General features: G+C 39.2%; 1 protein-coding gene across 6 annotated transcripts in view; it reads left to right on the plus strand.

Annotated features, from left to right (window-relative positions):
• Inpp4b (inositol polyphosphate-4-phosphatase type II B) overlaps positions 1-15,109 on the plus strand; it is a 765,962-nt gene that overhangs the window by 389,832 nt on the left and 361,021 nt on the right. For all 6 annotated transcript variants that reach the window (XM_063260829.1, XM_063260831.1, XM_063260834.1 and 3 more), the window contains one exon: positions 14,501-14,619. In XM_063260829.1, coding sequence (XP_063116899.1) covers positions 14,501-14,619 — 119 coding nt within the window. The remainder of the gene's footprint in view (positions 1-14,500; positions 14,620-15,109) is intronic.

The raw sequence follows: 15,109 nt of genomic DNA on the forward strand, positions 1-15,109 counted from the left end.
CAGGAACAGGTGCCATGGTTCCTGCCTCTACTCTGTGCTTAACTTTTTGCCAAAAAAATATTATGGATACATGGCCACCAGATAATAGTATTTAAAATACCAAACGTTTATTGAGTGCTTACTTGTCTGTCAGATGGTGTTCTAAATAATTTGCAGAGACTAATTAACTTGAGTCTCACAATTTCATTATGAGTCATTACTGCATTGTTATCCCTACTTTATAAGTAAGGCAAATTAGATGTGAATAGGTAAAGTAGCGAACCCAGGAATTAAACCTAGGCATCTTGGTTCCAGAGTGTATACTCACCTACTACTTTTATCTAACATGCAAAGAATCTTGGATTCCCAAACATTAATTTTCCAAAGATTTTATGGAAAATGATAACACAATCAAAGTTCAGATTGAATTTTTCTGATTTTGAACCTCTTGCGTTTGGTCATTAGGCTATTCGCTTTTCATTATTGTTTCCTTCTTCCAAGGAAATTGCAGCTGGTGGTGGGGACAAAAATTATTGTGCCAGGTAGATAGTGCTAAAGGAGAAACAAATAACAGTAGAGGTGCTGATCAAGTAGTGACTCAGTGTGACTATGGCATCAGGAAACACCTTTCCTAGGAAATGGCATGTATACTAGGTCTTAAGGGGTGGGCATGATGTTGGTTTAGAAGGAACAGATGGGACAAGTCAAGGGTTGAGAGTAGAAAACAATATGAACAATAAAACCACAGAGCTGATTTTCCAAGGTGATGATTTAATGTCCATTTTCTGTCTCTCTCATATTGCTTATCATCCTATTCTAAAATAAAGTTTTAAAGCTCCTCTTGCAATATTTTACAATTACTCCATGTATATTACAACATTCTTTTTTAATTCTAACTGAACAGGATTTAAAAATTGATTTATTGCTAGTAAATTATATTCAGGTTTTGGAAAAGTGGGTTTTCTTGGTTGTGGAGCCTTCCAGTCAGAATGTACCGCTGACAACTGCCTCTCTGTGTAGAATTTTTGAATGCACGCGTCTTCCCAGTGAGTCTTTCTTTGAGCTGTCTCAATTTTGACAACAGCAGGTTTCTAGCTATGCAATCAGGGAGATATTTTCAAAACAAATCTTCCACCAAGAACACGGTAACAAAAATAAAGATGACTATAAGAAATGGATTTGCAGTTTAGGCTAGAGCTGACCCAAAGTGAAACACTTAGTAAGAGGTGGGAATGAGAAATTCACTTGACATCATTTGAATCTTATCTTTCTTATAGCCTACACATGTGGTATTAGAAAAATTGCATGGTATCTCTGGGTTTCTTGTTTCCTCTTGTATAAACTGAAAAGAGTATGAGTATCCAACTTAGAAGATACTTGTGAGGATTAAATGTACATACACCTAAGATGATCTGTAACATTATACAGGACTATTATTATTGTGATATAGGCAAGAGTAAATCACTTTGTCATACTTAGTACTTCCTTGGCCCTGCATGTCTTGTGCATGCTGATAGTTACCACTTCTTGGACTTTTCCTAATTGGCAACTATTAAGCTGTATACACTTTCTCATGTTTTCTCCCTGATTCGGCTGTGAATCCCCCAGATACATTTTGACATTCATGGTTCACAGACAAGATCAGACCCTCTGCTTTTTTTTTTTTTTAACAAGAGTTTACTGCCAAGATTTAGAGGAATGTGGATTTTAACCCCAAAGGCCGTGTTCTTTGTGGTTGCTTACAAAAGTACAGGCATGTGAAAGAGAAGACAAATAAAAGGTTATCTAAGACCTGTAAAATTGTTTGTGGTATTTCTGAAATAAAGTTTTAAATGAAAGAAGAGAAAATGAACAAATTAGGGCATCCTTATGGATCTGGTTAGTTTCCAGTGATCCGAGATTTAATGTGTTCTGCAGCTGGAGAGAAACCCTTTCACACTGACACTGGTCCATACTGGAGCTTGTCTCACTGACAATATGAAGATGTATGATATCAGTCCACCAATGAGAAGTCAGGCTTCCCCCCCACTTCTTCCTGTTATGAATGTTTCACTTAGCTGAATTGCATTTCAATAAAACATGTGTTTTCTTGTCATGTCTCTTTCTGAATATATTGTATGAGCATTTGATTAAGAGATGTCTTTGACCAGGTTTAACTCTACAGGCTTAAATAAATTTTTTCACATGGGCTAAACAACTTCTTCAATCGCTTTTTCTCAATCTTCTCTTCCTTTTTTGTTTTGTCCTTGATGATCACTATACACCATCTGGTTTATTTTTCTTTCTGCATCATTTACCTAGTTACTTTCTTCCCTCTGTTGTCTGCTTACTGAGAGTGCTGGCCACTGGAATGGGCCGGCTGTTTTAGTATTTGTTGCTACTCGCTGGCAACTGAGGAATTTGGTTAAAATGAAACTTTTTCTTTAGATGCTTTTGTTTTGTGTAAAACCTAAAACCACTAAGACTGTGAAGGAGCAAGATTTCCCTCCTGCATGTGTCTGTACCATAGAAATTTGCCAATCTACCTTCTTGTCAAGTGGGTGGTTCCAAATGTATTGTAGACCACCTGGAAAACATGCCATGAGGAAGAGAGGAGACCCGATTGAGTAAAAGACAGAATCAAAATGAAATCCTTTTACAGTTCCGTTATACAAAACAGTGTTTCTGTCTGCAAATGCTTCCTGTTGGAGCTTCGCTGTTTGCAGCTGAAATGGGATGCCATCCCCGCCTGTCCATGGGAGAAACTGAAGGCCAGACAGGTTAAGTGACTTGCCACAGTCACTTAGTGGAGTGGGGAAGCCTAAAGTTTTGAGTGCTCTGTGGTTTTCTCCTCCGGGTTCTCTGCTTTACCAGTGGCAAACAGATGCTCCTGGGAAGGTGGCAGATTGTTCAGTTTGAACAGTCAAAATATTTCCAGGTCAAACTTCATTCTAATTCAAAATGTCAGTTTTATCTCCACGCAAAACTTAAATTCCCTCTCATCCTAAGCAACTTCAAGTTTAGGGATTTTAATATGATCGTTATGGATCTATGTTTCCAAAATTTGTCACTCTTGCCTCACTTTGCTTCCCATTCATCTTCACTGGCTGTGGGATATCAGCACTTCCTTGTCTAGGAAATATTTTAAAAGTAAGGTAGCTAAACCTTCAATTTTGATCCCTGTTCTTGTCCCTTAAAATATTTTATTACCCCATGACACTCATCTCTGTAAAATATGCCACCTGCTCAACTACTCAAATGCTCAAAGGACAACTCCATCTTGATCCTTTTTACCCAATCTTGCGTCAAATTTATGATCACGTTCTGTGTGTTCTATGTTGGAAGTATACTCTGAATGTGGCCACTGTTCTCTGTGTCCACCACTGTCCTTTACTGCCAGGTTCAATGACTTCCCACCTTGGCCGGTCAGGAGCATTCTCAGTGATCCATATGGGTTCTTGGCCCTCCATGGTCCCTCTCTGACACGACAGACAGAATAATGCCTTAAAATTGAAATGTGATTTCTTAATCCCTGCTCTGATGAAAATCCCCCAGTGACTCCCGTTCTGTTTGAATAAAATCGGGACATCTCACCTCATGCTACCTGAGCCTTTAGGAAGCAGACCATGCGTACCTTACCCAGTGCTCCTTTAGTCCATTCCTCATTGTCTTCATTGGTCTTTCTGCTTCTCAAACGGTCCAAATATTTGTTCCTCCTCCTCCGCTGGTCCCTTGGTATACTTCAGTCACAGTTCAAATTCCCACTAATCGGGGAAGCTTTTCTTGATCTGTCACTTTCAAGCATTCTCAATTTTTTCACCCTGTTTAGAATTTTCACAAAACAAAACAGACAAAACTTCTTTTTCTAGTAGACTATAAAATCTATGAAAGATAGAACTTGAGTTTCGGTTAACTCCTGTGAAACTGGCACATAGAATCATTCCAAGCACATTTTAAGCATTCAGTAAATAACCAGCAGCTGAATATATGCATTGATTCTATTGCTAAATCCCCACTCATTCCTTCTAAATATAAATTGATATCTTTTAAAATGCTCTTGAAATGTTGTATACTTCTAGCTGACATTATTTCTAAAAGTGATTCACTTCAAATTCTTAGTGCATACCGTTACTTAACTACTAATATTTCATTGTTCGCGAAGTAATGTGTTAAAGATTAAAGTTTTAATGACCTTGTGACCATTTTAGCAAAATCTGACAAGAAGAATCAGTTACAGTGTGAGTCAAATAAATTGGTTCTATAACTAGATTGCACTTGACAGTGAAGCACAGAATTGACTTGTGTCACATTTGATGCCTCGAGTTCTTCACAGTATAACTTTGAGATCTCTATGATGACAGCATAGGGAAGCATGCAGTCCTCTTGGTGAGATGCTCTTGAGAATAGACATATACAGATAGCAACAAGAAGAATAATAGACAACAGAAACAATAGAAAGGGCTTGCCAGAGATCTGAGCATGCATTTCAGCCTGAGCATGTGACATCAAGGGTCACGATGTGTGAGAGTAGGAGCAGCACTGCCTGGATCTCCTGATTTTGCTGCTGGCTACATGTATGATCCTAAGAACTTTCTCTTTACTGTGCTTTTTGGCAGATTAAATGAAATGCTTTGTCTAAAGGTGGTGCTAGGTGTGTAAGTGATCACTTGATGGTATTATTCTAATTATTATTGTGTCTTACTCCCTAATGACATGGGGATTCCTTATTTTATGGATAATTCCTCTTTTATAGCATGTGTGAGCTAAATATTTGAAAGTGAGAAGTGCATTATTTCATACATTATTAGAAATTTAATAAGTCTTTCTCACTTCTTTTATTCAATTGGATCTTCACAGTGTTCAGGGAAAATTAATACAATTATCATACTCACCTATGGATATAGAAATACCATAAAAAATCCAAAGTTGGGCCAGGGATATAACTCAGTGGAATAGCACCTGCCTGGCAAGTGTGAGGTCCTGAGTTCGATTCCTCGTTACCCCCCCCACACACACACACACTGCAACAAAAAAAAGAAAAACATCCAAAGTTAGATAGTAAGGATTGAAATCTATAGCTATGAACTTCTGCCTGTTTAAAATGCAAAGCAAGTAAGAATGTAGTGCCAAGGAGATACCAAACAGGAGATGCCCCTTGTTCTTATTTAACCCAATTTATCCCTTATTCTAGAAGAGCATCAAAGGCTCCAAAGCCATCTGCATTTACTTCACAGGTCTGCTGAGTTGTGGGTTCAAGCTGTTCTCTTTGGAGATCCTAAACATTCTGAGAAACATGCTTTTTGTGTCCTCCAAACTAATTGTTTTAGAACTCTTCCAGTGTGTGTCCTCAAAGTCCAGCCACTTCAGGCATATTAGGCTTAGCTATCCACCTTTGGGGACCAAGTGATCTGCTGCCCTTGCTGTAAAGTGTCCTTCTTCATCAACATGGTGGCCTCACCCATTGGTTCACAGGTAGACCAGGGAAGCAGCCCTCCCTGATAATCACAGGTCTGCTGACTCCACTGGTAAACCTATGCTGGTTCTGAATGGGGAGCCTATTGGCTCCTATGTCAATGGTTGCTGTTCTGGAAAAATGTTGTCACCTAGGTCCCTGGAGAAGCAATACTGTTCCCTGTGTTTCTTCTCCCTCTTCTTCCATCCTAGTTATAACACTACTCTTTTCCATCCAGTGACTTGCACTTTTTCCTTTAGTATTCAGTGGAACGTGCTTTCCTCATAGAATAACATTTTCCCCCTTTCCAAAGCAGCACATATGGTCCTACTGAAAAGAACAGCAGAGAGCTGTGAGCACTTGCTGTCTCCAAAGTAGAACACGGCTCTGGAACACACAGAGAAAGTCAGCCAAGTCAGCCTGCAGCGTCCAGTGAGGCCAGGCCAGTTTGAGGTTGATGGCCTGCAGTGTGGGACATTCAGAGGGATGCGGGCAGCCACCAGCTGGTTTTTAATTCAGTTGCCTGAGAAAGGAGTCTTGACCCTTAGGTAATAGTCAGAAAAATAAGACAAAATAAGTTTATTTAAGCATTGACACAAGAGAAATAGAGGGAGCAGGGGACAAGCTCCAGATTGGGAACCTTTGGGTACCAACAACAGTGAGCTGAACAAAATTTCTTCCTTTCACATGCAAATGTGATGTCTGCCACACAGCTGGCATCTTCCCTGTTCAGAGCAGACAATAGGAGAGAAGAGACTTTTGAGAGCACTATTGTTCCAAGAAGAGGCTGTATTTTTTTCTCCTTTCAGATCATTCAATAATACTCAAATTGACAACTGGTACTGGGTGTGAAGTTTATTTTAGCATCAATAATGTTCTTAACGAAAGAAGTAAATTTCACCCTCTTAGCCATTTTATTTTTCTTTTAAAAGACTGACATGTTTCTACTGAACACACACACAAATATAGTGGCATATTTTTATATTGTCTTGTTATGTGAAAACATAACAAATTTTATTTCAGGGCTTATTTTCCAACAATCTGAATCTAGCCTTTTACATCAAGGAAAACAGTTTAATTTATAAGTAAGTCAGCTGTAACACAATTTAGCAACAGAGTATTTCAAATCTCTAAAGCAATTCTAAAGCAATATATCTAAAACACAATCTTTAAATTCCCTCTTGTAAATTATTGCCTATATGCCTTCCAAATTCTGTCATCAATTTCCTCCCTATGATATTAGCCCCATCCATTCACCAAGTTTTATTTGGACTCTATTATTAGAATGTTGAGAGTCTTAAAGTTCTCAATACAAAACTAAATCACACCGAAAAGACAGAATACCAGCATGAGTAGAATGATATTATTGAAAATAATTCAGATTCTTGAATATTGAACTATTGGTAAACTAAAAGAGATGCTCTTCCCTCCTGGACTTATATGTTTTAATGCCTGATTGATAAATAAAAAGTTTACATATCAAATTCATGGAGATGCGAGGCACTGATTGGCACATTATTGCTCTGGATATGCAAAATCACAAGCAAAGGACCCGGAACACAATGCTATCTACACATTAGTAAGTATTCTGTAGATTAAATATGCTGCCCCACCACTACCTTCTCTGTAGGTCTCACATGCTACCTTAAATGAGCACCACCCAAAACATGTACAATATTAATACTTTATGGTTACAATATGAGAACAAAAATGTCCAGCTTTTTTGAATCTGCCTAAAGGATTCTTGCATTGGAGTAGCTTTTGTTGTTCACTCACTTACACATTCAGTGTGTGTTTGTAGATTCCTAGGTTGATTTTTTAGTTTATATATGAAACATGGCATTTTTCTTCTAGAAACCTAAAATTTCTACTGTTCTTACAAGTTATGCAAGTGTTATCCTGATTGAAAAGAAAGGCGTCGATATTGAACACATAACAATTAATTCTTGCACTCAGTGCCTAAAAAAAAGGAAAATAAAAAAATTTAAACTTTTTAATCTTTTTTCCCACACCAACTTTCATACATTTATTTTGTTTTTCCAATATATTTTGCTCATGTTGGTAGCTATGGTCACATATATGTCAGGAAAGGATGTTACTTAAAATCTCCCACACTACAGGCAACGGGAAAATAACACTTTTGTTATATTTCTATAAAGATCTTAGAAATAGCTAACTGAGGGTAGAAGCTATTATTTGTTAAGTGTAGTTTGTCCTCAACCCTTGGGACAGTAAATATATGAGCAACGATTGTCATTACCTCATCTTTCAGAGTGATGAGAGAAACACGTTAGAGAGGACATTTGATGCAACAGAGAAGGGGACAGAAAGGAATAATACTGACTGAAAAAGTGATGGAAAATGAGCTTTCTCAATTGCAAATGAAGGAGAAAGAACAGAGAGGGCGTGATAAGATATTACACTGGATGACTTACAGATTAGGGAGAGTACAGAATGAACACAGAAAGATAAATATTAACGACCATAAATCAGTTCAGTGTGATTCAGTCACATTCTCCTGAGCAGCAGCTGTTAGTACATGTCGAAAGTGAAGAGAGCATCCCTTGCTACTTGTGTAATTCTCATTGTGCGGATATTAATATGACTTAGAAGCATTGCACATTAAACCACTTTACTGCAAGCAGTTGAGTTATCATGGGATGCAATGTGTGGGGAAGCAGGCAGTGCTGTCTCCTAAATCTGCTCAGAGGATGTGAACTCTGCGGAGGCTGACATTCTAGGCTTTAGAAAGTTACTGTCTTTTTAACACTCCTGAGTGTAAGGAAAACTTACACTCAGGAATGTGAGGAAGTAAGGAAAAGTGTAAGGAGTGTAAGGAAAAGTAAGACAGAGAAAACTAAAAACAGGAAAGCGTATTGTACTACCAGAGTAATTAGAGAGAGGGATTATTAGGCTTTTAAGTGTTCCATATATCTCTTAATGTACGATGTAAATTGATTTAATCTAAATGTAATCACTGCTATAGAATGGTAACTGTGAAACCTCGTAATGGAGTCTGCTAATTTATTGGACTGGAAACATAACTGAAATTGCTTTAGCAGTTGACTAGTGGAATCTAATTTTCTGGAGTACAAGGAATACAATATATATGCGACATCTCTGAGAAACTTGACCAAACATTAAAAACTTGAGGAGTGGATAAAAAATTGTGCTCTAGCCTGCAGGAGTCTCCCTCAAATCCTCAAGGAAGGACTTGGCTCTCCTAAGAGTGTTAGTACACAGAAGAGCGATTGAGGGAAGCAAGAACCAGATCCTCTCCCCTGCGCCCTGAAAGCCTTGTGTGTGTAAGGTGACACGTCTGTGCTAGGATGTGTGCTGTTCTTTGTAGTATGGCTTGCATTTACCTTTTCCATTTTCCTGATAGAGTATGTGTAGGTAGGATGCAAGGAGTATTTGGTCATCAGGGTCACATGTATGCAATCTATGCTGTATTTATCGGGAATATTTATTTTTATTGTAAGAGGTGGTATTAGCTTTAAGTCTTCCTCTTTGCTGAAGGAACTGTGCAGAGTAGCAGAGAAAGTTCATGACCCTGAGACACCTCAGTTGCTAATTTAATACTGCTGAGGGCCAAAACCCACTGGCTGAAGGTGCATTTACCTCTCATTCAGCCTTTTCGTAGAGAGCGAGTTGACTGTTCACTGCAGCACATCTGCTGGGAGCTGGAGAGTAAAGCTTTCTGCAGTCATTGCTGTTGGCTCTGCATCTGATCAAAGTTGAAATTAAAATGTTTATGAGTGCACAGCTTGTTTCATGGATTGCAATACACTAATATGCCTCAGTCTTTTGAAGTTGACTCAGCACAATAATAGGTTTTAAAATATTTATTTAAATATATAAAAAGGGTACAATAATCAGTTATAAAATTAATAAATGCTTTCGTTGAAAAAAGTGTCTTTATATAAAATTGAGATCAACCTAAAATATCTGGAGTATATTATCAGTATCACAATGTGAGACATAAATACATTTTCATGTTAGTGTATGCTTATTAATGCTAATAACAATATTGATAATGTTGGCATAAAACACCTCTGTATGCCTTATACACTCTCTGCAGTGTCTTATATAGTCTTTATAACAAATTTATAAATCCTATTAATCCTATCTGTTGCTTCCTATTCTGTTGCCTCCACCTTATAGGTAAGAAAATAGAGTCTCAAAAAGAATAGTGATTTGTCCAAAGTTGAATAGTTGAATTTGGGCCTAATCCTGGCATCAAGTGCCTTTGTTTATCTTCTATATGCCATACTGTGTGGTTCTGAGTAGGGAATTAAGTTTTGCTAGATGCCATTAACCCTGGATGGCAGAAATGGGAATTAAGCAAGAAAATGACTCACTCCTGGAAAAGAGGAGCTCTGAGAGGGTAAGAGGCCAGTGTCTGGTATTACCGTATGTTTCAGCTTCCCAGGGCTCAGGCCACTGTCTCACCAGAAGACCAGCCTTCCATGCTTTTTTTTGCACTGCACATCTCGTGCAGGGCTGAGGACTCCTTGGATTGTGGCAGCACCGCTGAGCTCAAAAGCAGCTGGAGGAGCAGTTGCATTCTGCTCTGACTTGATTATTGCTTGACTTAGCTTGTTGAGAGAAGCCAAGAGAAAGTTTTAAGCTCCTAATCATAGTGGCCACAATGATAGAAAGACTCTATGAATTTGATAAAGATACAAGATTTAGAAGCAGTGACTGAATGAAACAAAACCTTATGCCTTTAAAAGAAAAACACGCGTACTCATAATAGTACAAGGCTTTGCATTGCATGCCTGTAATCCTAGGACTATAGAAGCCGAGTTAGGAGAATTACAAATTCACATCTTGCCTGAGGAGTTTAGGAAGATCCTTTCTCAAAATGAAAATTAAGAATGGCTAAGTCTGTAGCTGTGTACAAAGGCCCTGGATTCAATCTCTGGTAATATAATAAATAGTAATAATAATATAAAGCAAAACACCAATGGTATTTTGAGGTAGATGAAATATTTGACTCAGCAAAAACCCTGAAGATCATTACTTTTTAGATTTTTGGACACTAAAGTATTAGAACAATCAAATCAGAAGACAATCTGTTTTCTTCCTGAGATCTACCAATAACTATAAGCATCTAAAAACAAAAGGAAGCAACTTGTGGCCCACAGGCCAGATCTACCAAAAGATGAATTTTGTGTTCCCTTCTATTGTTAGCCCGCACAATGCATGAGTTTCAAACTTTGGGTGAATGCTCGAATCAGGCCCATAGGCCTTTGCTTTTATCAGGCAGTGAATGTGTATAGAGGTCCTTACATAAAATAGTCTCAGCTTTGCATGGTTGCATGCTTGAACTTCTCCCAAGATACTGAGGTGTCATTCATTATTTATCATTCCACTTCTACTGAAAATTTCTTTGTACTAGTGTGACATCTGCCTGGCTCCTGTGTAATTCTCTTATGAGATGCTTATAGGGATCTAACGCACCATTATTAGGGAAAAAACAAGGACACTCATGTTTATAGTTACTGTTACAACATTAACTGGAATAATAATGACTCAACTTTTGTTCTGAAAAAAAGTTCAAATTATAAGTGTTTACTCATTCATTCTCTATTGTCATTTTTCTCTTTTCAGGAAAAAAAATTAGTCAGTTAATGAACTCAAGTACGTTTGAATCTCAATGTATCAACTTTGTATGTATTAAAACTACTCTGTATCTGGGGAGTAGTTTTAGATATTTCAATCTAAAACAAAACCAGTAAAAAGGCAGAAATAAAAGTAGGAAGTTTAGTGATGAATGAGTAATTACAGATCAGCATGTGTTACTACCAGTTTGATACAAATCATTTCTCGTTTTAAAAGTTAATCCTAACCAAAAGAGAAACACAGTTTCAAACCATTGCATCCCTTCATTCATATAAGTTTAGGGAGTTCTTTTATGCAGGCCCCCCAGGAGCAGTTTTATTTGGGTAATGGAGAGTCTTAGGTGTGGCTGAAAGACTGATGCAACATTTTATTTTTCAAAATTGGTATTCAGGTTTCTCTGCTGACACTAAATAATTCCCATGCAGATTAAATTGTGTAGTGTTCGAGTGAGTAATATCTCTATGGAGCAATCCACTCAGTCACCATTTATCTCTCCTCCAGGGAGACAGTTTCAGTATGTGTAGACCCATGACATGTCTGGGTTTCAACTGATGAAAGGCAATGACTCATGTACTGGTTTGGTATTAGACTTGACACTAGCATCTAAGGAGCTGTCTGACTATGACTGAATCAGTAAAAAAAAATGTTACATAAATACAATGTATCAAATATTGGTAAAATTAGGGCAATGATATTAAGAAGCATTTTTGCATAAAAAAGCCCATTCATAAAAGGCTTAACATTCCCCTTACCTCTACCCTGCCAAGTGAGTTGATAGATTAAGATCTGAGTGCCAAGAGTCTGTTGTTTAGTACAACAGGTCTAGGAAGGGAGACTCTAGGCTGCATCTCAGGGTTCTGCTTGATCTCAGGCTGTCTCCCAGATACCTTGTTGCCCGAGTCAGAAGGAAGAGTAAATGCTCTGGACTGTTAGGAACAAAACAGATAAGCAAAGTTTCTAGTAGGTAACTGTTAGTGTTGCTGTTTTCTATGCCAAACTTGTAGATATAGAACACAAGGAAATGAAAAGCACCATGATTATTGTCTTTCCTTGCTCAGGATTGAGAAATCTTCTACTGGAGCTGCACAGACCCTTTGAGTTTAATAGAGATTTTTTTCTGTTCTTATGGGAGTGAGTCTGAGAGTTCTCTGATGAAATCAAGGTCAGCTCCTTGCTTCTGGGAACCAACCACAGCCCACAGTCAAGGCTGACAGAACTCAGAAACAGTGACTTACTCTGAGCAAAGGTGTCATGAGCTCAAGACACGGAGGTGAAGTTATCACCATGAAAGAGCACCATGCATGTGTTTGAAGCACAGTGGAGCCAGCTCTACCATCCAGTGACAGCTATTTGTCAGCATCAGGAAATGCTCCCTGTGAGCAGAAAACCGAGAGAACGGGGGCAGGGCAGAACTAAAGACATTAATAAAGCAAGTCAGTGAAGTGATCAAAATACCCCCAAACATCTTGTCTAAATCTAGACTTTGGTTTCCATGCAGTGATAGCTTGATGTTACTGAGACCTCCCATTAGTGTTTTTTAAAAGCATAGATGTATTAGCATGAGAAAACAGAACCATGGTGGCTGTGCTGCCAACCAGAGGTTCTTTTGTGCAGAGGAGCTGTCACTAAGCCAAGGAGAGAAGTGGCCTTGTGAGGTATGAAGGGAAACAGCTACCAGAGAAGTCCAATCCTGTGACTGTGATCACTTTGTTTCCAAGCTAGGTCTTAGTATGCAAAACTGAAGTAGTAATTCAAAACACTGTTCCAAGAAACCAAAAGGTGATGAGCAGAATTCCTCAAAAACAGTGAGGGGTAAGGAAACTGGCTGTTATTTTTTTCCACACACGGTTCCTGTGCTCTCCTGTATTGTTTGATGTATGTGGCTTAACCAAGGTAAACTTAGGACTGAATTTCAGGTAGAGCAGGGAATCCTAAAGTCGGATAAGAAGAAATCAAGAAGTTAAATAATTTTCTCAGTCTCATTTAGCTATTAGGCCTGGGCTAAAACCAGGGCTGTTTTCATTTTAAACTCCTGTTTTGTAAATCTCACCCAGCTTCTGTAAGTGAGATGATCTCTAAGTGATTGAAAGGTGATAATTATATGTGTAATTTCTTTTATTTTAAAATCTTAATTGTAAGCCCTGTTATCCTTGTCTCAGTGGATGGAGGTCCTGTGAGCCATATTAGTGTCAGTGTAGAGTGTAAATAGACCTCCTTGGCTGCCTTCCCTCACTCCTCCCCCAGAGGTTGTAGATCTTGGAGGGACCTTGTAGAATCCTGCATCCTACCTTGGAGAATCAGCACCAAGGGCTACTTCTCAGTTCTCCAATTCATAGTCAAAGCCTGAAAGCAGGCATGGAAAATAGCAACAGCAATGTTATACTGGGGACTGTATATGTCTCACCTTTCTAACAGTCCAGCATTTATTTTTCTTAGGGCTCAGGCAAACCACCAACTGTGCTGGACTTGAACCGCCTTTGAAGAGGGCATTGAGAATCATGCTGCTCCCAAATTCAAGGCAAGAAGCTACTATTCCAAAAGGAGGGTGCATAATTAATACATTATACAAGCATTCATCTTGGGAAATCAGTGCTATACATATCACATCTCAGTCATTTTCACAAAACATGTACTGATTTTTAAGAAGAGAGTTCAAAAGGCAGGGCACATGATAATGGACTTGCTCAAAAGGAATCTTTTACTGGATTTTTCTTTCCTATAGTGGGGTAATGATATGTGAGAGGAGAAAATATTCAAGTAAATATGGTATGGTGCTGAGTGTCTGTAACTTGAGCCTGGTGTCTGGAGTAAAGTTCTTAACACAGTGGCCCCCAGGCAAGAATTAACTCATCCCACTCCAGGTTGCTCTCTCCCAGTCTGGGCTTGAACTCCAAGTGGAATGCTTTTGAAAACCCTCCTGTGATTCCTCCCGTTTGTATGCTGCAGTGTTGGGACCCATCTTCCGTTCTGGGGTCATGCATGAGACTACAGGAACCCAGTTCTAATGAGTTGGTAGGAAAGGTCCCAGTGTGCATTCAGACAGTTGTGCTAATGCTGCCAGTGTCAGGAAGGGACCTGTACTTTGCTGGCTGTGGATATGGCTCAGATCCATTTACTCTGTTGGGGAGGGTGAATTAAAGCCTGGGGGGCGGTGACTACCTAGAGTCACTGAAGTCCCTGAGCAGTATGTGCTCTGTCACACATGACAGCCGGGATCTCAGGCAGTCAAGACTTGCATGAGTCGCAAATGTGGTCAGTGGAAATGAACTCTCAGTGCGGCTCCCGGGCACGTGACTTCCTATTTCTGTAAGGTACTTCCAGAAGACTTCCTCTGTAAACTCAGCCTGGGTCCCAGGAGGTTTCCTTTAGCGCTTGGCTGAGTTTACTTTCAGCCAGGGACAGAAGTTTTCCTGAAGATATGGTGTTAGTTTCTTTTCTTTCTCTTTTCTCTGCCTTTGGCAGCCTGCAAGGATCTTGTGGCTCCTGTCCGTGATCGGAAACTCAATACCCTGGTGCAGATCTCAGTAATCCACCCCGCAGAGCAGAGCCTGACAAGATATTCCAGCACTGAAATTGTGGAGGTGAGTGTGCTATCTGCCAGCGTGTTCTTTCTCTCTCTCCCTCCCTCTTCTTCCATGCCTCCCTCCCTGCCTCCCTCCCTGCCTCTCTCTCTCTCTCTCTCTCTCTCTCTCTCTCTCTCTCTGTCTCTCTTGCTCTTTGTCTCTGTCTCTCTGTCTCTCTGTTTCTCTGTCTCTGTCTCTGTCTCTGTCTCTGTCTCTGTCTCTGTCTCTCTCTCTCTGTCTCTCTCTCTCTCTGTCTCTCTCTCTCTCTCTGTCTGTCTCCTATCTCTTTCTCCCCCACTCTCCCAGCAAATAGCTAAAAATGACTTTTTCCTTCATGGTCTATAGCTGCTGCTGTGCTCCATCATTTAGTATCATGTCTGAAGTTGTTAAGCATGAGTGTGTGTTGATCACTTAGAATAAACACATGCATGAAGAACTTGCCATTTTCATTGGAAGACCTAATTTTTCTTCCATGCATAGTAATTTCCACTTTGAATTCCCAAATGAA

The sequence above is a fragment of the Cavia porcellus genome, unplaced genomic scaffold, assembly GCF_034190915.1.
Source record: "Cavia porcellus strain 051 isolate PalLab524CR breed Dunkin Hartley unplaced genomic scaffold, mCavPor4.1 scaffold_14, whole genome shotgun sequence".
In the NCBI taxonomy this organism is placed as follows: Eukaryota; Metazoa; Chordata; class Mammalia; order Rodentia; family Caviidae; genus Cavia; species Cavia porcellus.